The sequence below is a fragment of the Cyrtonyx montezumae genome, unplaced genomic scaffold (genome assembly GCF_038088225.1).
Source record: "Cyrtonyx montezumae isolate F1298 unplaced genomic scaffold, pur_monq_1.0 scaffold_2, whole genome shotgun sequence".
Taxonomy (NCBI): Eukaryota; Metazoa; Chordata; class Aves; order Galliformes; family Odontophoridae; genus Cyrtonyx; species Cyrtonyx montezumae.
The window spans coordinates 38,651,303-38,678,915 of NW_027071936.1; the positions used below are offsets into that span (position 1 = coordinate 38,651,303).

Genomic DNA, 27,613 nt, shown 5'->3' on the forward strand with positions numbered 1-27,613 from the left:
CCCTTTAGTGGCTTCTAATTACTTTGAAAATTTCTCCAATTATCCAAAACCATAATCAGGAAAATATTCAATGCACATACAACTCATTACTGAAATGTATTTGATCCTGCTCCTCTTCCTCCACCAAAATTTAGCTGAAGCTCATGATTTCCATGAGCCAGCAAAGAGCCAAGGAGACGAAGCATGTGAGTTATGGGAGAGTTATTTACAATACGGAGAATGCCTTAGAGGTACCTCCAAATGAGACTGTGGTGCAAAGGCTAATGAGCAGATTTTGGGAGAAATGCAGCAGTATTTTTCAGAATATCTTTTAAATTCCTTACAGAAAGACATGATCCTTCTTGTCATTTCTCTGCCTTATGATTGACATAAAAAAGGCAGACAGAGCTGTGAAAATGTGAGACCCTATAAGGCACACGCGAAAAGGCATGATGGTCAAACAAGGCCATGCCCCATGCCATAGCCAGAGCCTCCAATAAAATAATCCCATGAGAAAAAGAATGTCATTACTGGTGACCAGAGAGACCATCCCCACCTCAGCTGAGGGCTGAGGAGTTATTGAGCAAAACCAGTTATGTACAGCATACACAGCTAGTCCTAGGGAACACTGTGGCTCAGCTGTTCTTGGCTGCTTCCCAAGAGCAATAAAGAGATATTTAATTTATTTTAAGGCAGAAACAAACATGAGATCCAGAATAGCATTCATACAGTGCTGCTGACCCACTATCCAATTCAAATGGGACTTAACAGACCCATTTTCACCACCAACCATAGAGATGACTTTACAAAACATTGCTTTTAAGTTCTGGAGACCCAAAGTTACATCTTAGCACTGTACAGGTGTGAACAACCGTATTTCTCGTACTTCTCCAACAGTGAGATGGAGAAGGTGGTAGGTTGAGACCTTCAGAAAATCCCAAGTATCAGGGGAAGGAAGCAGGACATTCAGTGGGAGAAAAATGATTAATCTGCTGCTTTCTTTCATGGCTTTATTGTGTGTGCCTTTTGATACTAGTGAACAAGATACATTAAAATACTAACACATTATCCATGTCTCCTCCATAAAGAGGTAGAATCGTAGAACCGTAAACGTTGGAAAGAATCTCCAAAATACCTAGTCCAACTGTTAACCCATAACTACCATGCACACTAAACCATATCCCTCAGTGCCACATCTCCACATTACTTGAGCACTTCCAGGGACAATGACTCCACCACCTCCAAGGGCAGCCTTTTCCAATATCTCAGCACTCTTTCAGAAAAGAAATTGTTCCAAAAATCTAACCTGAACCTCCTCTAGTGCAATTCAAGGATATTACCTCTTGTTCTTTGTAGTATCCTACTAAATTCTTTGGGGAAGAGAAGCATACAATTGCAACTTCCTCACCTGTATTTAAAAGATAATCCTTACTTACTGCCCAAAATGATCAATCAGTATCTCTCATTGAAGTGAGGAGCATGAAGTGAAAATCTGCAAGGAAACATCTCTTCTTTCTGTGCCATGTTGAGGAAACTTGAGAGGCTGATCGCCATGAGATCTTCTGAAGCTTCCAAATGAGTCCAGAGTTAGGTTGTTACTTAATGAAAGGTTTGTGCCTGTATGCTATTGAAAACCAGACTTAGTGTTCAGAAGAAATATCAAAAGCAGGACAGCAGCATCCCCCTGGTGTATCTGCTGCTCCTTGTACAACAGCTGTTTAATTGAATGGTAGCAAGAAGTCTCAACAGAATTAGAACATGTGCTGCTGGAGCTTAATGCTGACCAGATCACTTTTGCTGTCAATTTTTCTCCAGAATGAATAGCTGGCTATCAAAGTATTTGCTGTGGCTGGCTCTTGCCTGGCTTTCCTCCATTTGTATCTCACCTTGGCACGGTTGTCTGCCTTAAAAAAGCTGTATCATAAAATTACAGCTTGGTTTGGGTTGGAAGGGGCCTTTAAGATTATTTAGTTCAGCATTTTCAACTGTTCCCATGTTGTGTTCCCACAGTGTGTTTGCAGAGTAGCAACAACACAGTTACACAGCTCACTTTCTCAGAGAGAAAAAGACAAAATAAACAACAATGGCATAGACACACACATTTCCCTTCTAATATGATGTGGGGAGTAACCAGCAAAAAACTTCCTGATGGTTCTTAATGAACCATTTCCAAGACATACAGCCCGCCCTCCCTCCCTCTTCTTCACTCAGCTCTATCACTCAGGTCACCCAGCCAAGTCACAGGATCACATTGCAGAGCGACAGATAAAGGATGGAAGTTGCGGACCTGTAGCTCCAGAAGGGTTTATATGTGGTTTTTTTTTGTTGTTGTTGTTGTTGCTTTGTTTTGCTTTTGTTTTTGTTTTTAATTTTTTGCTGGAGAAGAGCATATGGGTTGGAGGGAGAAAGTCCATCTGTCTCATGAGCAAATCCCTTTTGTTTCTATGAAATCATTCTCTCTTTGTGACCACATAGGTGAGGATGATCACGTCCTGCTCTCTCCAGAGGATGAAGAAATGAATTCAGGCTGGGAGAACAGATGGATGGATGAATTGTCACAATAGCCAGCTCCAGCAGCGGGAGCTGTGAAGTGAGGGTGGGCACTTCATGCTGCTTCCTGTCCCCAGCACCCCACATGTAAGCATACTTCAAGTTGAAGGATGCTCTTTGAGCTCAGTAACCCTCTCATTGCTGTAGCCTCTAATTTTGAGCAATTATAATACACAAGTGCTTCTCAGGGCTTAATGCGAGAGCAGCTGAAGCCACAGTACTAAGCAGGGTTCTTGCTGAAGAAAGATGGTGGTGGGGAAAGGCTTCAGGCTCCATCCATTTGCTCTGTAACTCCTAGGAGGAGTCCAACAGTGGGCCACCAAGATGATTAAGAGCCTGGAGTGTCTCCCATATGAGGAAAGGCTGAGTAACCTGAGTCTGTTCAGTCTGGGGAACAGGCTTCATTGTAAGGTACCTGCTTTGGCAGAGCAGTTGGACTTGATGATCTCTTAAGGCCTCTTCCAACTCCTGCAGTTCTGTGATTCTGTAACACCATGAGAACCTGGTCCAACTGTCTTGGAGCATCTTATCTTCATATAGGGTGCCCTGCTGTCAATCCCTGACCACAGTGGCTCAAAGAAGGTGTAAGCCCCTAAATGGTGCACCCTTTGGCAGATTGCACAAGCACTGTTAGGTGGGTTTGTTCAAGAGCACTGGGAGTTACACTCATCTGGAATGAGCCTTTGTTTTTATAAAAGCAGCCTGGGCAGCTCTAGTGTTTCGAGGCCAGAGGGATGTAACAACAATCTACCAGATCCTTGCAGCATGGTTTGTCTCTACATTCACCAGGCTGTTTGTGAAGGTAGAACCACACAGCATATCCTTCATGGGAAGCAGCATTTCACACCAGACACCCCATAATGAATATTGAAAATAGAATCTTTATCCTCAATACAGACAAGCCCATTTCCTTCTATAAAGACCTGTATTTAGGGGTAGTACTACACCAGCAAGTGACTGCCATCATAGAACTAGAAAGATGAGATGACAGCAGAGGAGGCTGCCATTGCATGGTAGTCAGCAGACAAGCTCCACAAACAATACCTGGTTTGAATGCATTGTTTGGCATAAAAACCATCATGGATACAAAACTCAAAGCGGGCTACAACAGTCAAACTCCAGCAAGCCAAACTCAAGTGCTAGGGAGATGCTGCAAGCCAGAAGCTCCTCAAGAGTTGTGAGTATTATATATACTGTCTGTTTCTCACACTGCTCAATTAAAAAATGAAATAAAATTAAACATAGATAAATAATAAATGATGAGATAGGTGCAGGAGGCTGAAACATTTGCACTGGCACGTTAATGCAGTTGTGATATCTGGTATTGAAGAAGCTTCATGAAGACCTGAATATCAACACAAGGCAATCCTGTTAGTCTTTGCTCAGAAGAAAGGCATCTTCCTTAGCATGACAGGGATATCACATATGCTCTCAGAGCAGCATATTTCCTTTTGGGTTTGGTCTCAAAGGAAGTAACAGAACAGCATTTGCTGTCCTGTGTTTTTTTCCCCTTACAAGAGAAACTCAACAGTGAGATTCATGCTGTTCCCTGGTGGTGCTCAGGGACACCATGCACCAGAGCGGACACTCAGCTCAGTGGGATTTCAGTCAGAAAGGTCAGTGGGTCTCCTGTAACTTGAACCCCAGATAAGCTGTGATTTCCTCCCAGAAGCTCAGCCTGCCTTCATTGAATAGCATCAGGGAATTAATTAAAGCAGGGAATTAATTGCAGAGAGCAAGAGGAGCAGGAAGACACTCTGCTTAAGCCCCTGGGAGAGGATGATTTCCTAGCCAGTGGCAATAGCCCCCCCCATGCCACACACCTCTGAAGTGCGCTGCATTGAGCTACACTTCAGCTGATTAAACTAATTATCACTGTAGTCTTAATGAAATCATTTACCACTCCACTGCATTATAGCCACTATGAAATATTTCTCTCAGTTTCCACCTGAGGAATTCACAATATTGGTTGGGGTTGGGTCACTCTATTCTTCTGGGTTGCTAAAAGGAAAGCACGTTATCCTCTTTAGACAGGTACACTTTCAAAAGCAGATCAGAGGGGGTTAAACCAGCCCAGATAAAACATGTAATTTAATCTTACTCACTAGAAGGAAAAAAACCACCCAAAACTCTGCAGAAGCAAAGCTGCATTACTGGGAAATCCAAGCAGCAGTTTTCTGCTCCAGTAGAAGCAAGCCATTTTAACAAGGAAAAAAAAAGAAAAAGAAAACCCTGTGTAAAAGCCATGAAGATAAAGCACACAGGAGGCATCACCACCACCCTCCAGCCACAGCTCCTTATACCCTGCCATCCTCCTTAACCACCTGCACCAGCCCTCCCTACCCCATCCATCCTCACACCCAAAGCTTTCTCTGTTATTTCTGCTCTGGGAGAGATTCAGGGCATCAGGGATTTAGGGAGGATAGAGGTCCTCTGTGCTTTCTGTGGTGGAGGATGAGGAGGAGGGGAGGCACTAGATTAATTAATTAAAACTTCCCCTGCATCTTGAGTCATCTGGGGCTATGGAGCAACTCCAAAGGAATACAAATGATTAGTCTCTGGCTCATTAACCTTACTGATTACTCCTAATCTGGCGGCCTCCCCAGCAAGAATAAACCCCTCATTTTAGGCACTAAAAAGGCTTTCCAGGGTGTGCTGCTAGGATAATTGTGTCCACTGAGCAGTAAATCCATTTCCAAGAGAAAGCATTTGGTTGTCTGTGGGGATGTATGACTATATCACAGAAGAAAAAGCCAGAAAAAAATGATGTCGAAAACTACAGTTTTGGAAAGATAAACATTTGCTCCGTCTCCCTCTTGGAAAGCATAAAAAAAAAAGGAAAAAAAAGATACACTTAAGCAATCAGATCTATTTCTATTTACATAAAACATGGCATGTATTTGCTCTGTGGTGTGTTAGCTGAAGGTTAAATGGGTTGTAGCCCAAAAAATGAAATGCAGGGGCAAGTGCCAGGGATCCTGCTAACAACCTCTTCGCTTCACAGCCCTGAGTAGACCCAAAGCAGAGAAGAAGCAATGAGGCCATGTTGGTGCTATTTGAAAATAGTTAATATAAGCTAATAAAAAATGCAATTTTCTCCTCCATAAAGTCGTGTAAGGCCTAAGCCTGTGAGAACCAGCTGGAGCAGGTCACTTCCTCACGAGCCTAGTTTTACTCCTTGAATTCACGAAGCCCTTTTGAACTCCCAAGCAGCTTCATCGGTGCCATTTGGAGCTCTATACTTCTGTTATTTATTTTAATAGCTCTTAAAGGCAATAATTTCATTGCCATCACTCCTCATGACCTCTTCCAGTGGTCACCAAGATTTCCACATGAGATTCTGGTGCAGAGAGCAGAAGGAACGACACAAGCTGAAGGAAATTCTCCAGCAGCTTCCAGTCAGTAACTGGATGGGAGTTCTTAGTTCATGGGTTCCACATCTGTAACTCATAATGACTGGTCTTGGGATGTCTGACAACTAGTGAGGAAGCATGAGCTTTTAGGAGGACGTATTTTTCTTCTTCTTTCCCCTTTCTAAGGATACAAAGCATTCCTGGAGTTTCTCTGAAGTATCTCAGAAGCTGGAGTCTTTGACCATGATTTCTGGCAGTGTACTCAAAACAGTCTCTCTGTATGAAGTTCTGTATCACTGAATTATAATAAAAGGCAATGCCTTTGGGAGCAATAAAAATAACTCAAATATGTGACAGAAAATGAATTATAATTCAGAATAATTCTTGGTAGGCAGCATACATTTTTTAATTACAATCATAACTGCTTTTTGATTCTCAGATAAGAAGTGGTTACCATAGTGACCTGATCCTTAAAAATTATTTTTGCCCAATGCTGTACAAACCATGATGTGATACCTGCCTTCAGAGAAAGCAATTTAGGAAAATGAGTTTTGCAAACACTAGGTTTTGTGTACAAAAAAGCAATGTAAACTTAAAAAAAAAAAAATTGCCCTGCAGACCAATTGACCCATTATTGCCTACAATCAGAAGGCTTTTGAAATGTTTAATTTTACTTGAATTGTTCTTAAAATGGGCCGCTGAAAGTTGGTCATGCACCATTAATGGGTGACAAAGGGAATATAGAAATGTGAGATGAACATAGCAGAATTTGACACAAAGATCTTTTGACTTGAACTCAAGAAAGGTCAAAATGAATATACTTAACAAGCAAAAAAAAAAAAAAAAAGATTTGAAGGGGGGTGCTATCTTTCTGTCTATGAGTTTTCCCCATGGGGAGGGAGCTGCCTTATCCAGGAGATATGCCTGACACCTTCCAGTATTGGTGTTGTAAATCTTCCACACACAAAGGCATGTATATTGCAATGTTACGATGGATATCCCCATTGCTGTGACTTCCAGCTGCTGTCATCAGGCATGTGAGCCATTTTGATTCAAAGAAGTCCTACAAGAGACACTGTGCCAAGTAAACAAGTAAATTGCATTCACTTAAGTTCACGTTACCCAAGAGACACCTTTTAAATATATTTGTTCATCTACTTGGATGTTTAATGAAGCTACCTTCTTGTTAACATGAATGTAATGGAGGCAATTCTCCCTCTATGTGTTGTATAAGATAGCATAAGGTCTTTTAGTATAGTACTTTTCCATGTATTTTCTGCAGCGTGAGATACTGCAGTATCCAAGTAAGATATTTTTCTCTAATTGCCTTGCAGGCAACACATATCTGAAAGTAACAACAATAACGTAAATCAGAATAAGCATGGTCAAAATGTGCAAGGATCAACTAAATCAGTGCTGCACAGCCTGGACGTGGGGAGTAGAAGGTACAGCAAACAGGAGAAATGGTCCAGCTGAGATGTGCCAGCTCTACATACAAAATAAGATGGATTTGTTGGAAAAGTCTCTCATTTTGTCTGTTTCCCTAAATTCTTGAAACTATTCAAATTTTCTCCAGAACATATTTTCTCCTGAGTGGGCTATCTGATAACTGATTATTTTTCAGTTTGCCTTTAATCACCAAGAAGCCACGTCATGACCAGTTCTGGTAAATCTATTTGGACTTCATCTCAGCCCAAACATTTTTATTCACTGGGAACACTGGGTGTAAAGGGCAGAGGCTTAGCTAAGGAAACTCCTAAAGGAGATTTGATTTGTGATATAAAAATGCTGAAGTACTAGAATAAGTCCAAATAGATGTTAAATATATTAATAACTAAGTACCTCATACTCAACAGTCTCCTGGTGATGAACATGAGAAATAAAGGTATGAATGTGACAGCTTAAACAAGATTTTGTTTCTATTCCCAGGCCTAGGGAAAAGAGAGTCAGCTCCACCTGTCCTTAAATACTCAATAATTTGCCTAACTAACTAACAGTGATGTTAATAATAATGGAGAAAATTGTGAGAAGCTGTCCTCACTCTGAAGAGCAGGAGCTGATAATATCCTCATGCTGAAGGCAGAGCAAGATGAATTTCCACCATCCTCTCCATACACCAAGACCCACTGACTGCTGATTGTTTGCCGGAGCTAGAAATGGGCTCCTAAAACCATTGAGCACTAATTACAATGAATTATGTTAAAATATTTTATCTTTGTCAACCAAGCCACTGCAGGTCACAAGTAGCCATGCAAGGATTTTCACAATACTTCCTCCTGCCCTATATGATGACTATAGGATAACATTAGTCTGAACATGCACATTCCTGGTTTGAGGGTCTTTGGTGACAGTCTCTTGCCCTGTTTTTCTGATGCAGGGGTAAGTGTCATTTGCAGCTCTCTGGTGGCCAGCTGCAGACTGGCTCATCTCCAGCGCCATTACCTACCTCTCCTGGTGAAAAAGAGGAGAGCAAACAAGGAGCCAGCGGGAGCTCTGAGACCTAGGGTGCCATCGTGGGCTAGCAGCAAGCTGTCCCATCAGTCACAGGAGGTTCACAGCACATTGGGAGCAAATGCCAACTGCGTTGGCTGCTCCATATTTTTGGAAGGAAACATTATGCTGAAAGCACAGGTCTAATTGCCTGCAGGGCTAAGTCAGACCCACACTTCTCACAGGACTTGATTTCGCAGCCTGTTAACATCTCCATCTGCCAGCTGGCTGAGGTGATTCATGCCACAGGGGCTGTAGCTCCCCTGTCCAGGAGCCTCCACACCTACTTCACGTTTTTTGTTCCTCCTTTATTTTTGTTTCTGCTTCTTCAATAGGGTTTTCATGGACTTAGGAGTTAATGGGAAAAAAAAAACAAAAAACAGAAATGGGTAAAAAGCAAAGCAGCACAGCTAGTTATACATGTAGTGTTAAGCAACAGAATGATTCTTTGCTGTGTATTATGTGTTGCTTAACACTCAATGCATCATTAAGAAAATCAACCTGAATAAGAGCCCACACCTGGAGAGCTGTGGGCTCATATGCAAGTTTGGGGCCATCTGCAGATGCTGATGGAGAAGTGTTTTTCCCATGCAAGTGTACACAGGTCTTCTTCCCTAAACACCACCACATTGAATTCCTGGAATGCTCTCTCCATTAATTACATCCATTAACTTTTCCTTATTTTGCTCTGTCAGATATACTGTTCATAATCCTCATTAATCCCCACTACTTCCAACACACATGGGCAAAATAACTAATTTTATATGTCAGACACAGCTACAGAAAATAATAAAACAAACCCTTATCCATATGTGCCAGACAACTGAGGCTCAGCTACAGTCATTGCAGCAGAATCCTAATCATGTTCCTAAATCTGGTGCGTGGAATTAGCTGGTTAGGTGTCCTCATTTAATAATATAAGAACTATTATTATTAATAAAATTATTAAGAAAATAATTTTTATCAAATATTTCTAGTTCTAGAAATCACCTTCATTCTGCAGTCCATGGCAAGCTTCGGAAAGTTGGAGTTTTGGGGACAATTTTTTTTTTTTTGCAAGTGCAGGAAAACAGGACCATTCATTGTCTTCAGCCCCCAGTGTGCTGCTGACACTGCAGACTGAAGCAGCCCCCACCCACCCGATGTCCACTTGAGAGTGGCTGTGGCGAGGCCCATGTGCTGTCCATCACAACGAACTCATCCCCAGAGTCCAGAGATTTCATAGGTGTTCAGAAAAGAGGCTGCCTTTCCTCCTTTTAACTCAATTCTTTTTTCCAGAAAAAGGAAGCAGACCACCAGGGGGAGCATAAGAAAACAGCAGCTCTCAAAACGAGAGGAAGTAAGGGCACAAAGTAGTAGCGTGTTCCCTTCATTCTCTGTAGTTATTTTATGAGATGCCCCATCAGTGTGCTCCAAGTGCCAGGTGTCAGTCTGCAGCGCAGCCATAGGTGTCCAGGGCCTCAATGAGCAGCAGCATTAGGAACAGGTTAATTCAGACCTGCAGTGAACCTGAAGGGGATCCTTTTGAAGAGTAAAAGGTCCATCTTCTAGCTGAAAGAAACATTTCTAACGAGGGATCCCAGAGCCTTCTCTGGGCCACCTGGTCACATCCAGGCTTTGGAGGAATGGAATAAACACAAAACTTCCATCCTTTGCAAACAGTGGCACTTTCTGCCACAAAGGAGTGTACAAAATAACAGCAGCAGGAAACATGCCTGTGAGGGAGGGCAATGCACTGGGGCTGTATGACTGGTGGTATCACCACAGTGGCTTCTAAAGGATGGGCACAGAGTGTCAAGGTTCTGGAGCAGGGCAGCAGAGCTCAGCTCTGGCTGCTGACATCCCCCAGATAGATGAGTTGTGCCCAGCATGCTCCACTTCACCTTCTTCCCTTGCTTCACCAGCTGCAGTCAGACAGTGCTCTCACATGACAACTTGTCCTGAAGTGCATCTTGGCACTGTTATTCTCTTCTTGGGTCTAGTGAGCTTGCAGGATGGGTGTGGAGGAGCTGAGAAGACCCTTCAGCAATATTTCATATCCGCTGCATTCACTGGGGTTAATTAAAGTCTGTGCCTTATGGGTTGCCCTTGGTCATAAATGGAAAAAAATCTGGCTCAATTGAGAGTTGACAGAGTAATCTTTAAGCTCAGTTATTTTATTAGACATAGAGTCCTAATTTGAAGAAATTGAGGAGCCGTAATTGATGATGCTGGGGAGGCCCCGGGTGCTTTTTGCCATGACTGCAGAGTATTGGAGGGAACACAGGGCCAAACCTTGCTCAACACTCAGCCTTCCTGGGCAGCACAAAGTTCTTTGGTGATATCTGTGCATTTGAGCACCTTTCTGAGTCATAACAGCCTGAACATCGCTGTGTCCACAGACATGGTGAGATGAGTCCTACAATGCAGCAAGTGGAACAGTGAGCAGAATGGCCAGCTGATGGCCAGTGCTTTTGTGGTCATCTGCCCAGTGTGCAAAAGGAAGGCTGGGATTCTGCCTTCAAACTATTCCCACTTCTCAAATGTTCTGACTGGAATAATCCATGATGCAACAGACAGCTCTGCTGATATTTCACAAGGGCACTACAGGCCCCATGGACATGTTTTTAGCCATGTTAGTGACTAGAAAGGATCAAGCAGGTGTTTAGAACAAGTACTACAGCTATTGATTTGCAGCAAGCCCTTTTCTTTTCCCTCACCATTTGCAAGAAGGAGTAGTTTTCTGCACTCCTCAGCACATCTGCATGACCTGGTTCTCCTCTGCCTGCAACACTTGGAGCACCTGATGCCTGGGCTCACAGCAATCTGCTCAGCTCACCCTACCACAGCAGTGCAGCACAGTGGTCAACTCTGGTGCTAGGCACAGGTAATGAACTGCATTTCTGCAAAGAGAAAAATAGAGCCTTTTAATAAAGGTAATAACTTTTAATAGGTTGTTGTTTTCTCTTCTTGACACATCATGGAGGTACTGAACAAATTTTACACATACAAGTATTTTTTCATAATGTTCCTCTGCTCTTTTCCACTGCCCTTTCTGTAGGATGCAACATGCCACAAAAAATATTTTTTTTAAATCAGCATGAAAATGCACAATGATTGCCTTCTTTTTTCATTGGAAACTTCAGCAATCAGGAATCTGAGTAGGTGCAGATGCTAACTGGTGTATTTTAGGCAACCTGGCATTTCTAAAGCAGGTACATAACTCCTCTGCTCCGAAGCAACCCAAGGGCTGACAGACCATAGACGTTCAGCTGCAGCATGGAGTGCCCTTGTTCATTCCTCAACTTTTACAAAACTTCATCACAATTATTCTTGGTGCTGCTAATATGGAGGATTAGATCCATCACAGATGAAATAAGAGCCAAAATTAGGGAAATTAACTCTCTGCCTTTGAGTATAAATATGAACTAACAAATACATTCAACCTCTTGTCACACTGCTAGTTAAGTTCTCTTACCCCACAGAGGGAAATTGGAGAGATAAGTTTTCTCAAAAGCAATGTATCAGTGGTATCACAACTCAAATTGCTGGTCTGGCTTTCAGCCCCCTACTTACACCACCAATTGTCTCCTTTTCTTTCCCCAGTACAATGATGGAGCTTCTCAGCACATTGCCAGAGCCAGTGGACTGAGGCTGAGCAGATGCTTACATTAATACAATTTTCGAACATTTACAGTTCTAGCAGAGTAGGATATATGCAGGTAGAAGCACTACTTGATATTTTTGCAGCATCAGCTCTGTACAAATAAGAATCTGTAATCATCACTTGAAACACTCCTTAAACTTCCAGAGTTACACGGTAGCCAACAGGAATCCCATGCATTACTCCAAATGCAGAATTGTTTTTCCTGCCGATCCCCACCAGACACCTCAGCTCACAGAGGAGTAATTCACAGCATGCAAAATGCAGTGGTTAGCCAAGGAACAGGAGAAAATTCACTGTGTTGCCTGCTATATTACAAGGACCATCTTCAGCAATTTATAGAAAAACAAAACAAAAACACAAAACCTCAGTGCAAAGCATATTCTCACCCTTCACAGAAACAAAGCACACGCTTCAGCATTTCACCCAGGCATCCCATCCTGTAAACATTTATGACAAATAAGGCGTGTGCTACAGTGAGGAGTCTCCAGGAAGTCACTGAATTAAATTTCATAGCGGCAGTTGGCCCAGTAATGCCCAGTAATGTTTCAAGGGTCTGGCCATGTTTATACTTTGCTACATACAATTAAAAGAACCCTAAATACCATAAGTTCAACAAAGTATGTTAACATATTCCTTCCTGTAGGTACAGAAAATTCTTGTAATAATGACTATGCAAACATGCTCTTCAACCTTCTTGAGAGTTTTCCTTCTTCTACTATATGAGAACATAATAAATACATGTGATATACCAGTTATTAAGCCATCAAAAAAGCACGTCATTCCAGAAGGGACAGGAGGCACTTGAGGCTTAGGAGTCAAGGGCTGGTCATTAGCACAAGTGTCCTGCCTGGCAAAAAGCTTCAGCTGCTCCACAGTTCCTGTGGCATTGCAACCTTAGTGGAATGTTCCTGCACGTTGTTTTAAACTAGGCTGCTTCACATCTGAAATGACAAAAATATCTCAAGATTATTGTTCCAGGCAAGATTGCTTAGGAATGTAGTAGTAAGCGGAAGTGAGTGATACACAGTAAATCCAATATGGTGCAGATAACAGGGACTAAATCCATAATCCAGGAAATTGTCCAGCAGCCACACAGAGTCAGCTCTGGATTTTCAGTAATGTAGGTGACATTACATTCTGATATTCTAATTCAAGGGACAGATTAGCTTATTTTATCCTTGCTGTTGGCATAAGGAAAGATCAGGTTGGGCATTCTCTAGGGATATGAGAACAAGTCAAAAAATTCAAAGATGTCTCTTTGTGTTTCTGGTCAATCAGATCTCTCAGTGGAAGATGATGACACATTCTAGGGGACTCCATCCTGCAGTGATAGTGCAAAGCTGGGCTTTGACTGGACCCACCACAGTTGCCTCTGCCCACTCCCTCCCATGATATGCTCTGACACCCATTTTCTCAGCACATCCTTCCCCATTTCTTCAACTTCAAGAGAAGCAACTCTATGGGAAACAGACAGATTGTGGTGCTAGGGAAAGCTTCATGCATGAAGGCAAATGTGGCACCTATATCTTAAACAGCAGCTTTAATAGGTGCTCTTGATGGTCCTTGCCTCTGTATATGTAACAGCTTTGTCCAACACAGTTCTGTATGTTGGCAGTCAAGAAGCTTAAGGCACAGTAAAGCACCTCTGTGAGAGTACTTGCTTTTGCAAAATGTGGAACAGCTACAGCCTTGTCATGAAACCAAAAGTGCTGAATGTCTGAGTTCCTTTCTTGTGGGCAACTGCCTTAAAAAATCTTCTACGTCTTTTTGTGATATCCTTTTCAGAAAGAAATTTTGACTAGGAAATTACAACCAAAAAAGGAACAGTTAAAGCCAAATGCTAAGTCCATTAAGGTCTACCTCTGCGTGGTGGCAGCTTCTTCAGCTGCCATGGACTTCTGCGGCCTCAGTTTGCCTGGGTCTCTTGTTCTGGATGAACTGTACAAGCTGAGCTTTGTCTAAGTCATTGCTCAATTTGTTTTGTATTTTTAACCCCTTTTTTTAACTTCTACAGCACAATACTGAGACCAAAAAGTTTACCCAGACTAACAGGTACTAACGTAACAGAACATAAAACAAAAGTAAAAAACTTACATATTTATTGCTGAAGTTTGAAGAAGAATCATCACACTGTCGAGTTTTATTCTTCCCCTGAGATGAATTCTCTCCTAAGAAACATAAAATATGTCTTGCATCAGTTAAACATACAGGGAGAAGACTAATGAGTCCAGCAGCAGCACATCACCAGCCACTGCATGCACTAGCCTGTCTCCTTGTCAGGCTTAGACGGAAAAAACTGTCACACAGTAGATCCTCACTGCTCCCTGGGTGTCATGTTGTGTATTCTCCCTACAGTGTGGTCTCAGTGGTGTGTTACTACCACAATAAACTTCACTGAGAAGCACTGACTATTGTTCAACAATAATGTACTGGAATGTGCTCACTTCCCAAGCGTTCAGTTTTGGATAAAATTATTTCAAAACACATTATAAGTTGCTACGTTAGTGCTTCAGAAGTTCTGATGGTATTAAATTTCAATTAAAAAGGCCTTCAGCAACTACTTCAATAATTCATATGAAATTTTAGGAGAACAGGAAAGTATTCTGGTAGAAAGAAAAAGAAGCATTTCAACAAGATTGATATATTTTACCATGGGGAAATAATATTCACTAGCTGTAATAAATATCAGTACTGTGTTATCGGTTGCTCTGCTGGGCTGTGAGGCAGACTTTTACGGGAGGCACATACTTTGCACAGAGGTAAAGCAACACATCTAAGGACATCTCCCCAGGTAAATACCATTGATCTCAACAGGCTTTGGATCAGAATGTAAAATGAGTTGCTGCTTTAGGGTCTGTCTGGGTTTCCTGGTGCTAAACACATAAACCCATGGGCAGTGTGAGCTGCCATCAACTGTTGCTGTGGTCAGAATCTCCATGTACTGTCAGTGACTGTCTGATGGGAGGCTCTGAGACTGCAAATGTGTCTGAAGGTATTTGCATTATGGTGTCTACAATAATTAGTGCCAATGAACCACTTGGTGATGAAGACAGAGTGATGATGCACTGAGGAGGAAATAATCACATAGATGTTCCCTGATCAGGAGTAACATGGGTAACAAGCAGTTCTAGCTATGTGACTGCAGTATACCTTGAGACTACACAGGGAAGCATCTAGGACAGTTTTGGAGTTTAATGGCTCAGTGCCTTAATGCTGTACTAAATATCCAGCCACAGCACAAAGCAAATTAACAACAACATTCAAGTTAGTTGCAAGTGGGAAGACGTTTTTATTGATCTCAAAATAGCCGTAAGTGAAAGAAATAAATTCCAAGACTGCTGAAAACCAAATTTGCCACCAAAACCATAACTCACTAAAGACAGTGGATTAGACCATGTTTCCCATGAGAGAAATAAAATCCAAACATTTGTGTTTAGTGTTTGCCTAGAACGGATGATATTTTAAACTGACTGAAGGAATTATTTCCCACTGAATTGTGTGGCCAAAGGAGAAAATATGCAGCATGACGGTAGTGCTCTCAACCAGAATAGACAGATCACCTGCATATTTTGAAGACTGTGATGAGAGAGAGGGTATGTACAAATATCACCAGACACCAAAAGCAGTGGAAAATTGGGTTGTGTTAATTTCGGGTTATGCATCTAGTGAAGGGTGACATACACAAACGATAGTGTTGCAAACTAGATGGAAAGTTTCAAGAGAGACTTGAACCACCACCTTCTCTCAGTAATGCTATACAGCATCTTGCTTCTAGTGTCACTTGATTCAATTTTATATGTATTATGGCAATAACTCACTTGTGGTAAGGTACTGGAACTTGTTGACAAAAGAAGCTGGAGATGTGCTGGATGGGTCCCTGGTCTAAGTGGGAGGTGTCCCTGCCCATAGCAGGTGGGTTGGAACTCCTAGGTAGTCTGTAAAGTTCCTTCCAAGCCAAACCACTCTGTGCTGCTATGATAATAGGTTGAAAGATCACTGCATATTTGTTCTGCTAAGTCATCGAGTAACTGCAAGATGAAGGGACCCAGCAGAGATTGGCTTGTACAGTGACCAAGTGGTGCTGGTGAGGAAGATATGACTGCAACTTGACCCACGTTACCTGCAGTTCTGCCTCGACTGTGGGGCTTCTCCTGCTGGAGGAGGAGCTGTGAACTCAGAGAGGTTGGCAGAGGGCAGGGAGAAGCCAACCTCAAATATATCCCGCGCTTCTACAAAAACTGAAAGACATGATGCACAGGTTGAGAAAGAGGCCTCTGACAATATTTGGAAAATGAAATTAGACTGATACCAACATGTAAGTTTTTGTGGGCAGGTAACCAATGAATCCTTCTATCAAACCTTTTACTCTCTCTCTCTCATCCTCCAGTGTTGCGTCTGCTTTGTTGATTTCTGTCTGAAACTGGATTGTAAATAAAGACATTGGCACTGTGAAGTCTTATACATTACTGTAACATAACACAGAACTGTAGTTAAACTGCCTAACTTCTAGCCACAAGACGCTGTAGATGCCAAAGGGGATAGGATAAACTAATGGCAGTAAAAGCTAGAGTACTGTTAGACATACAACCTCTGGTTTAAGGGTACTACAAGGATGAAGCAGAGGATGCGTCCACGTCCCTCTGTTTCTCATCTTTCCTTGACATCTTCTGCCAGCTGTTGTCAGAAATGGGGGTTGCATATGCACAGCCTCCCGTGGGAGCATCCACAGGATACTTCCTCTGGAGACCTAGCAGTGGACTCCCAAAGGAAGCTGGAAATAGGATGCACTCTGTACATGTTCTACTTGAAGCAGTCTCTTTTTGATAGAAGGGGAAGAGAGACTAGGAGTTATTTTGATCTTTGTAGCTTCTGACTCTTCAACGTATTTGTTCTGAGCGCATAGGAAGTAGACAGCACACAGATACTGAGGCCTCTGCAAAACTCAAGGTTTAACCAGGGAAGTAAAAGCACTGCAATGAAAATGCCAGGTTTTCTGATTGATTAAAATCTCACATGCACAGTAATTGTTTTTTTATTCTAACAAACATTCTCATTTTTGACTATATGTTGTGCCCTGATGCTAGTATATATGATTAACAAGTGAGTGTACAGTCAGGTGAAATTACAGATTGTATAAGATCAATTTTGAAAATCTGAAACAAACATTTCTTTGCTTCACCTTTGCAGCAGGCTTTTATATTAATCCCTCTAGTTTTTGATTTTTTTTTTAATTTGATTCAGAATCTGAATATATTATTTGGAAGATGCATAGAGTGTAGAACAGAATTATGAATGAGAATTAACAGGTCATACTGTCATGAGTATAGAAGGATTTTGACCTGGTCAAAGCCAACTGTAACTTCTGTGGGAAGGCTGGAAGAAGAAAAGGACATAAAAATAAGCTTTGATTTAAAAAATAAGTTGCAGTACATCTCAGTTACACTGTCTCTAAGAAAGAAATGACTTGCACTGCTATTTCACTATAATATCTGCTGCTGAGAAATCATTTGTAAAAGGAAATCAGTTTTGAAGCAGAGTTAAAGCAAGCTTTTCATTCTGAAGAAAAGACTACTGAAGAGATCTATTTTTTTCATCAAAGTATAAAACTACTTCTGTAGACCCAGTAACAAAAATATTTGTCTTGACCATGCAGAACTAAAATGAGAGGCAACCAGTGATACAGGAGGGCAGTGCTAAATGGAACCCAGTGCCCAGCTGCACCCATGACCCCCTGCACAACCTGCAAACTCCCTCAACAGGATAGAGGGTGCTCCCCAGCAGAGGAACATCTCAGAAAGCAGCATGGAAAGGTAGCAGACACTCCACAGACATAAACATCATCACATCCTCAGCAGCCTCTGATTGTAAGGCTGCTTGGAAAACCCTTGCAAACATGCACAGCTCAGAAACTGAGTTAGAAGTGCAAACACAGAAGGAGTTCATGATATTTAGTGTTTTTGACTGTAGTTTTGCCCCACATTCTCAGCCTGAATGTGTGCAACCAGAGCTTTGAGGTGCGAGTAAACATATACTGAATCAAGCCATGAGAAGTAAAAAGCTTGGAAAGTTTATTCTTCTGTTTCTATAATGAAAGAAACTACAACTTCAGGTCATTATACAATATACAATACAAGGCTAAAAATGTCAAATACGAGGAAATGAGAAAGAAGGAAAGGGAAGCAGGTACTTCTCTAACTCTTTGATGGTGGAGAACAGTTTTCTGTGAAGCAGCTTCTAGGTTTTCTACCTGCCAGGAAAAAAAATAGGACACAGAACACTATTCATAAAAGATGAAAAAAAAAATCATATTCCCAAATTAGAAGCAACATCAGCTCTTACCACTCACAAGTGTGCAGCATATTGGCAGGTTGCTTTCTGCTGACCTGCTCTGCTTATCTGACAAGGGAGAGGAGGTTGCAAGGGATGCTTCAGTGACATAGAGACATGGCTGGATGCATGTACCCGGATCCTAGACATAATGAGAGAGATATTAAACTCCCAGCAGATGCAGAGAAACCCCATGGTGGGGTCATGTTTTACACAGCCCAACTCACTTCAACAGAAGCAAGTTTCCCTGGGCTGAGCTCCTAATGAGGCAAAACCAAAAGTTTCTTACCTCTTTAAAATCCATGGTCTGTGCTTGGATGTGCTCAGCATAAGAGAAACCAAAGAGGAAAAATCTTCTGCAACAGCTCCAGGTTTGTTCCATTATACTACAGCCAAATGAATTATTTGATGTATGAGACAGCATAATTAAACATTCTCAGCATTTGGAAATTTATGGAAAACAGTGATGAAGATGCCATCATTCAGCCTCATCACCTCAGAAGACCACAGTATTTTCCTGGTCCAAACCCCAACAACACAGTGAGATGTCTCATCACATGCTGAACTTCATGTGCATTTCCACAGCCAAAGCAATTTCTTGTGCTGAACAAGAGAATGTTTTTTTTTTTTTATTTTATTTTTTTTATTTGTTTGGTGATCATTTCAGCACTCAGCCACCATCCACTGCTATGGCAGGTTAGGAAGCAGTAGCTTTTGGAAGAGGTGTTGATCGCTTGGGATTGCTACTTGATCTATGTCCTTGGTTTGTTCTATTTTACACTATACTTCCATCAGAGTGCACCTCTGCAGATAGATTGATTGCCTTCTCCAAAGTGATTACAATGAACTAAAGGTCTTTTGCATGTGACAGGCCAGGCCTCTTCTCAAGTGTCCATGGTTGCCTGAAATATTTTCTCAGCTTTGCTTATTAGCAACTCTTGAATTTCCATTTATGTTCACAGTTAGTATTTTGGAAAGCCCTAATGCTTCTAAGTACATATAGCAAGGACCCTTCTCAACCCACCTTTCATTCCAGGCAGTTCACCAAAATTTAAGACACATCAGCTTCGGCTCACTGTTAACATCCTTCCATAACATTTAACTCAGAACAGAAAACACCTCTAAAAACCAAGAAAGGCATATCCTTCTCTGCTATAGCAAACAGGCACACATGGATTAGAAAATACCCGAATGGATCACCTTATGCTTAGGCACAAGGACTACTCCTAACAACTCCAAAATATTGTCACCTGCCACATTCCTGTGAGACTTGATACTGATTAATGAACCAATGAATTGCCCTTAATACCTTTTAGAATGGGTACTCCAGGCAAAGTCCAGAAAATAAACTTGTCCAATCATTACTCAGGTATTAATATTTCCATCACACATCACACATACATACAGAGTAGCCTTACTCCAGTTCCTATTCCTCAGCCTTTCTGTTACTAAGGAATGTCCATTCCCCAGCATTTTTTTTATGATCAATACCTATGCTGGATTTATGCAAATATGTGAAATATGCAACAATTATCACAGTGAAAACAAGGTATGCTTTCAAGATAGGCAATTCTTGACCTCTAACATCACATATGTTGGTATTGAGCTCTTAGTCATCACGTAAAATTCATCATATTATATTCATTGCAATATATCTACCACTTGCAGGTCTGTGGGCTATATAGAATCCCAAAGAAGAAATATTTTTGCAGGTAGATTTTTTTTAAGCTCTACATTGTATGAGATTATTCATTTTCCCTAGGAGAAGCTGATCTAAATTTGCTTATACACTCAACATAGAATAGCTGTAATAGGTCCTGTATTTGCACATTAGTGCAAAGCTTTCAAAACCACTCAGTATCCTAAGCACTTATCCAAGCTCCAAGCTGAGTTTTCACGTAAGTTGCATGTACAGGTGTAGTGGTGTAATGGCGTCAGGACCAGTGCAGTGAGAAGATGCTACAAAAAAAAAAAAAAAAAAGAAGAAGAAAATAGAAGGCTCTCCCATCTCCAAGGATCAAGGATCACAGAAAAAAACTCCATAAAGGAGGGATCACCTCAGCATCACTAAGTCCTTAAATGAGGTCTAAGAGGGGTTGAGCCTAGCTCCATCCCTTCTGGTGGCACAGGTGAATTGACTTCACCTGTGCTCCCAAAGTTGACCCAGTCTTTTCTCCAGCTTCTCAATCAGAGGTTCAGGCTATGACTCAGCAGTTACCATATAACAGGCACTTACCTTGCATCAGCTGCTGCAGTTTACTGGCAAGTATACATGAAAAATTCAGTGTCTGGTTTTGCCTCCTTGTTCTTTCTTTTTGCTTTAGATTTCCTCTTACTAAATAGTGCCTTAGAGCTCATAGCCATCAGAAAGTCATATTTCTAACAAGAGTTTTTAAAAATAGGAGTGATGGAGCTCACTTTTACCTAGTACCTCTGATATTTGCCTCATTACATTACATTACTTCAGCTCAGTCTTAATTTAACACTGTTCTTTTCCTGTATTATTAACATTAATTGTAGGTACTTGAAAGGATATTTTTGATTAAATTTAATTCATCTATGGCTCTGAAAAAAAGCCCTTATTTTTCTTTTAATTTATGTCAGAACCTAATTCTCTTTTTTTCAGATTCCTAAGATAAGACTCTTCAGTAGTCAGCGAATTTCTGGAGATCAGCTAAGTTCTGATCAAGATAAGATAAATAGGATAAATAACCTTTTGGACATATGTGTCTTCTAACTTGACCATATGCAACTGGCTCAGTTGTTTAGATGTGTAAAATAGCCACACGCTTTGATCAGGTCATGCCATGCACATCGCCAGCACTGGGTTTTTCTAGGTTACCAGTCTGAGAGGAGTTGTTGGTTGTATACTTACATGTTTTGTATAAAATATTTTTCTAAACATTTTTTCACAATTGGACAGTCACAAAATCTTCTGTTTGGAAGAATAAAAATTAAAAAAAATATATAAATTCTAAAAAGACTTCATTTGAATACATACAAAAGCAGAACTTTGTCATGTGCACGCTCAGGTTCAGGTGACCGGATAGCCTATTGACAACAGGAAGATGCTAAGGGTCTGGTTGTGAGCCTGAGGCTTTTTCTAAGAGATTTCTTGCATTAGTCAAAACATTTTATAATCTGGTTTGCACATACAACCAGAGGCCACTATAACATGCTTTCTGATCAGTTGAATTCCCCCTTCAGTTGACCTGGCTTTTATGCATCTAGAAAGGAAAACGAACACATAGAGAAGTGATAGCTTCAGCAGTTGTGAGAGAGACCAGATAAGTCAGGCATTTTCCATGCTTTTATGTGCCTGTACAAGATGTTCTTGCCTAAACCCTGAGATTTTAACAGAGCAAGTAGGTCTTATTCACACGGACAGGCACCCCAACATATTTGAAAATATCTGTATGTGTGATGAATATTTCTGGAAGGAAACAGGCCTTTCTTTCAGAGTGTTTTTAATTTTTAGAAGTTGAGTGCTTCTCCAACGCTGGGGAAAAGCAGGACTTCAATTTTGGTGAAAGCATGTTTAATTTTGAAACCTGTAAAGCTGTTAAAATTCAAGAGCAGTAGCTGTTTTAAATATGAATTGTATTAATGAGAAGAGGGCAAGAATCTTGTCTTGTAAGTGGCTATGACTCATACCTTCCAATTATAACATGCATACATCACACTTGAGTATAGAAGAAAATCAAGCATTCTCTGGATGGAAGAAATTCAGACACTTGGTAAGTCAGCAGCTGATTAACAGCATCAGACCTCATCTTGTGAAGAACAATGTGCCTTGGTCCTGCCTCATTTACACTCTGCAAAATAGCTGCTGCTGCTGCTGAATTTACTTTCCTATTGAAAGTGGTCTGAGGGCAGAATCAGTCAAAAAACATCAACGAATCCTGGTCTCAGGCTTCACTCAGTTTTCAGAAAGAATGTTATGATTCTAATGCAAACATGCCTTCAGCTCCATGCCCCTTAAAACAGAGAAAAACATCAATTCTCAAAGACATATAACTGTAAAAATACATAATTTCCCTAATCATGAGACTGAATCACAGTCACTTAGGTGTCAGAACATTATTTACATTTGTATTACAGAGAATTTCCCAAAGATTTAGAAGAAGAGGAAAGCAGCTATTGAGCAACCTCTGAAATGTCAGTGAGGGAAGCGGAAACATTAAAAAGTTGGATAAAGTAAGAGTGTTGTTCCTGGAGGACTTCTATAGGGAAAGTGGCAACAAAAGTAGGACTATGCAGCTGACAAAACGAGTTGCCATATGTTTAACTATATGAAGAATTACCATGAGAAGTTTAAATTTGTTTTTTTGTTTGTTTGTTTGTTTTAAATAACTGGGAATCAGGTTAGACAGAATCTTGTTCTGCCTCAGTGCTATTTTGTGCTGCTCCACTTTTGTAGAACCTATAGTTGCCTCCATCTCTTGCTTGTATCGGTGAGATTTCCATTTCTTTTTTGTACATTAACTGTAACCTTCACTCCTTTCAGCTTTTATTACACACACATTTTGCAAGAAACTGGATCAGTGAAGCACAGGGGAGAGTATGACAAGACTAGGTTTTTATGACAAAAGAAGGATTTTGAATATATAGGGTGACTGGATGCAAGGCCACACATTTACTCCCAACCCTTTTGGCCACTGGAATATTATCAATGGACAAACATCCTTGTCTACACAAAATCTAACTGATAAATATCACTATTTTGGTTACTCCTGAACATGTCTAGCTGTAGATCACTTACCATGGAAGAGTTAAAAAAAAAAAAAGGTTTTCCCCTGTAACAGTCATATTTCTCACTCCCAGACACTGACACTGCACAGTACAGCTGTGCTACAGCTCTACAGGCTCCGTTTTGGTGCTTTCCTCTGTGAGGGAACCCTTGTGGTGACTTTAACCCAAGACGAAGTGAGGATGGTTTTGCTGTTGGAAATGACATCCCCAAGCATGGAAGAATCACTCACCAGTCTCAGCAGAAGTTGTCTTCACAGACAGAAGTTTAACACCTTCTTTATCTGACTGCGCCCTGTTGGTGACAGAAGACATGAGGCATAGTGAGCATGCAGCTCTGACATGCTGCTCAGCTTAAAGCTACTCAAAGATCACTATCTAGAGGCTTGAGATGAGTTTTACAGGGCGTTGTGCATGAGTCTTATCAATGGCTAACACCATACACCAAAGGCTCTGAGATGACTCCTCCCTTAAAACATGTGATAGATCAGCTCACACAAGTCCAGGTTCAGTGCCCAACCAAAGAAGTACATTCATAGAAGAAGCTTGAGATATCCTTTTTTCTCAGCCAATGCAGGGCTTATAGTTGTGGCAGATTGCAAGAAACACCTTAGATTTCAGGAAAGTTGGAGACTGTAGGTAAACCACCTGCCCAAATGGTTTTGGTCATGCAAAACCACATCCAGATCTAACAGCCTTTGGTATGTTTTCTTTAATAGATCTTTCTTCATTTCATTCTCCTGCTTATGCCAGTATCATTTTCACAGAATCACAGAACGTCAGGGATTAGAAGGGACCTCAAAAGATCGTCTAGTCCAGTTCCCTGCAGGAGCAGGACCACCTAGATTAGGCCACCCAGGAACGTATCTAGGTAAGTTTTGAATGTCTCCAGAGAAGGAGACCCCACAACCACTCTGGGCATTTTGACAGAGGCTGTGCAACTGGGCAGCTGGAGAGAAGACAGGACAGAGGAATACGAAATGATGGGAAACAATTTGAGGAACAAAGAATAAATGGAGAGGAAAAAAAAAAGAAATGGAAGGGAAGAAGGGGGGAAAATTAAGTGAGCACAGCATAAGGCACAGTTTCTGTCCATGCTATCATGGACATCTGTTATCATGCATACAGGTTTACAATAGCTGCAAGCATGATGCCTTCAGCAACATTGTTCCCTTTGCGTAGCAACTGCTTATTATGTTTCGTAGAGAAAGATGATAGAATCACATGCAGAATTTGCTGCACTCGCAAGTGCCCTCCAACACATCTCACAGGAATGCAAAAAAAAAATTTGACCTACTGTTCGGTACCGTTCTCTTGTCTGTCTGAAAAAAGGAACAAAGTTAGGGTCATTTGAGCTCAGTTAAGCAAAACATTTAAACTCATCTATTGCTGCTGCTGCTAGCAGAAGGCTTAGTTGTGACTCTGTAGTGTTTAATTATGTTAAGACAACCAGAGTGGATGGTAATTGTCTGTCTTTTCATTCATCCTCCCTAAAGATCACCATGCTGACAGTGGTTCTTGAGCATGAAACAACTCATACAGAATGTGGGGGGGAGGAGGCAGTGCACAGAACAGCCTGTGAGCTGCATTGGGGTTTGCCCAACAAGTAACATAGCCTGTCATCCTAGACAGTGAAGAAGGGACTTCTATACAAAATAAAACATCCACCAAACTTGTTTTCTCCTTACACCCAACTGTGGGCAGATGGATGGGGTGGGGCAACCTAGCTTGCACAGAGCTAGCTCCCATCCACAGATGGACTGCAGGTCACTGTCACTGCCTCCTCTTGTTTTCAGGTGAATTTGCCAGTACTGTGAGCATTGGCATTTGTGTGTGGGGAGGCTGGCAAGAAAACAAGCTTCACCTAATATCTTTACCCTGAAAATTCAATAATTTCCTAAACAGGCAGCACACCCTCTGCTTTTTGTTTTGTTCTGATTTCCACGCCATTGGCTAACTTGGTTTGCCTTGCTCTACAGCTTCCACACCCTGCTGCGATTTTGTATACCAAGCCCCAGTGATTTCACCGCCGAGGCTCTGCACAGAGCTCCTAACTCATGCCAACTCACAGTCAGGACTCAGATATGTTTGGTTGTTTTTTCACTTAATGGAAAATTGCACTCTCCTGTGGCCAGCTTTGTCAACCCTCTGAAATACCCAGCAAATGAGATTTAATGGAATTACATTTTCATTACCTTAAATATCTCATGGACGGCATGAAATTTATACTGGTTTTAGCTGATCTGTCAAAAGCAACTATTTCTGGAAGTACTGTTTGCTCAGCGGTTTTGTATCCATGAATACACTGTAACTAGAAAATTTTACTCATGTTTCAGGTATTTCCTAAAGGAAACCATTGACGTTTTCTTTGCTTTTACTTGGAATAGAGATAAAATGAACTTCAAGTGATTGTGCTGAACAGCAACTCCAAACTTGTTTTCACCTTCTTTTTCTATCTGACTGACTGATCATGTTAGTGCAGCTGTTTTTTTAGCTCTTAGCAGCTGCAAAAGGACAAGCAAAAATCTTCACAGCATTATATATTCCCCCCAAAAAAACACAGATATTTTTGCTTCTTCTGTTCTTCCTACTGATTTTGATAATGAAGTGCTGCTTTCCCACTTCAGGTAAAATACTCTGAAATACAATGTTTCCTATCAGACTACTGCGGCATCTCCAGTTACAGTAATCTAAAAAGACTCCAGAGAAGTTTTAGTATAAGCACACTGACATTTTTTCTTCCCTTTGCTCAGAGAAGGTCAACCAAATACCTGGAGTTTTCTTGTGGCACACTCTGTACAAGGCCACCAGCAAGAAGGCAGAGAGGGTAATGACAATCAAGGCAATAACAATGGGCAGGATAACACCTGCAAGAGAGGCAAAACATCATTTTATCACTTACTTGCCCAGGCACCATAATGTACCAGGGTGAGAGGCTCCTGGACCCATACACAACCCACACCCTAAGGTGCTGCCTTCACTCAGGCTTCTGCAGGGCTCAGCACCTGCCCCAGTGGGACCTGTGTAATCCTAATCAGTGGCTGCAAGATTTGCCCCTGATGTGGGTGGCCCTATTGCAGAAACAACTTTTTTATACATGCAATTTTTTTCTTTTTTTGAAAGAAAGACTCATCTGAAATTCAGCGACTAAAGCTATTATTTCTCTTTTAGCACTGAACACCCAGAAAGATACCAAAGAATTACACAACTCGGTAACATTCCCCGCAGCACTTACAACCATGGATAGAGAACGCAAGATCTTCTTTTTAAATGAGGTCGTTTCTTCTTTTTTATTATTTCCCACCATCTGCCATTCCCTGACAGGTATTTCCCAGCCAAGAAGCAAAAAGGAAAGAATTATGTCATGAAGAGAAGCTTTCCTGGGGAAACATCCAAGCCCAGCATCTCCCCATTTATCTTTTTTTTGCTGGCAGCAATCAGCTATGTTTGGATTTAGCCCCACGTCAATGAGGCTGCAGAACCTCAGCATCCTCCCTCCTGCTGGCCCCATGTTTTGAAATGGCACCTTCACTGATTCTTTATGCAATTAATGTTTCATATTCATATAAATGTGCATCTGCAGAATCAGAGGGAGAACTGAGAGCTGAGTTCAGAGTAGAAAAATATCAAACGTATTATGCTGAGCTTGTGCTTTGGGTAGGAAATAGCAGATCTGCAGTTATACTCTTGCCCCAGAGACATGCAATTTTAAAATCAAAATTAAATAATGTGCACAATGCAAACAACAACTGCTTGAAGAATTTGCAGGGGACTCTCTCCTAGTCCTTCTCTCCCTACTCACCCTCCCCTGTCACTATGGACAACATATTCATATAATATACTCATAACAATATATTAATATAATAAGTATAAATAATGGTATGTAAATTATATTTTCACATTTCCATTTGTCTTCTCTTATAGGGTATGACTCCAATCACTTTTTTTTTTTTTTTTAATTTTTATCACTTTGATTTCAGTCTTTGGGAATAATCGTGCTGCTTTCCAGTGGGAGAGGTGTCAACTTGCTGAGTTAAATTGGGTTTGTAAGAGGGTCTATGGCCTGGAAAAGACAAATAACACTGTCTAATTCATTTCTTTGTGACTTCAGTAGCTCATCTAAATCCATGTTCATCTAGTGAAAACAGAGATGTAGAATGAAGTAGGAACACTCACTAGAGTAATGGATAGTATCCTCCAATATTTTTGTGTTTTCGGAACTGTTTCCAGGACTGGCAGAATCTAGATTAACAAAAGAAATATTGCTTTCAGGTCAACAGTAAGTACCAGTATTTCTCTAGACAACTTCTCCCACACTCCATAAAAATTACCTTCCCTACATGACTTTGGTGCCCACAGTTCTGGAGCCACGATGTGCTCCATGGATGTACATCTCCTAAGTAGCACCTAGATAATTTGGCATGAGGGGTAGAAATAATGCTTTTCCAGGTGGAAAGGTGGAAAAGCTTCAGGACAAACTCACACTTTGTATGGACTGTCATACAACTGTGTTCTCTGG

The 27,613-nt window shown here is 41.2% G+C and overlaps 1 protein-coding gene across 1 annotated transcript in view; it reads right to left on the minus strand.

Annotated features, from left to right (window-relative positions):
• Positions 1 to 12,210: 12,210 nt before the first annotated feature.
• EMCN (endomucin) overlaps positions 12,211 to 27,613 on the minus strand; it is a 29,456-nt gene continuing 14,053 nt past the window's right edge. Inside the window, exons 7-12 of the mRNA XM_065736191.1 lie at positions 27,271 to 27,336; positions 25,866 to 25,961; positions 24,392 to 24,416; positions 23,328 to 23,389; positions 14,113 to 14,186; positions 12,211 to 12,959 (exon numbers count right to left, since the gene is read on the minus strand). Coding sequence (XP_065592263.1) covers positions 12,954 to 12,959; positions 14,113 to 14,186; positions 23,328 to 23,389; positions 24,392 to 24,416; positions 25,866 to 25,961; positions 27,271 to 27,336 — 329 coding nt within the window. The 3' untranslated portion in view covers positions 12,211 to 12,953. The remainder of the gene's footprint in view (positions 12,960 to 14,112; positions 14,187 to 23,327; positions 23,390 to 24,391; positions 24,417 to 25,865; positions 25,962 to 27,270; positions 27,337 to 27,613) is intronic.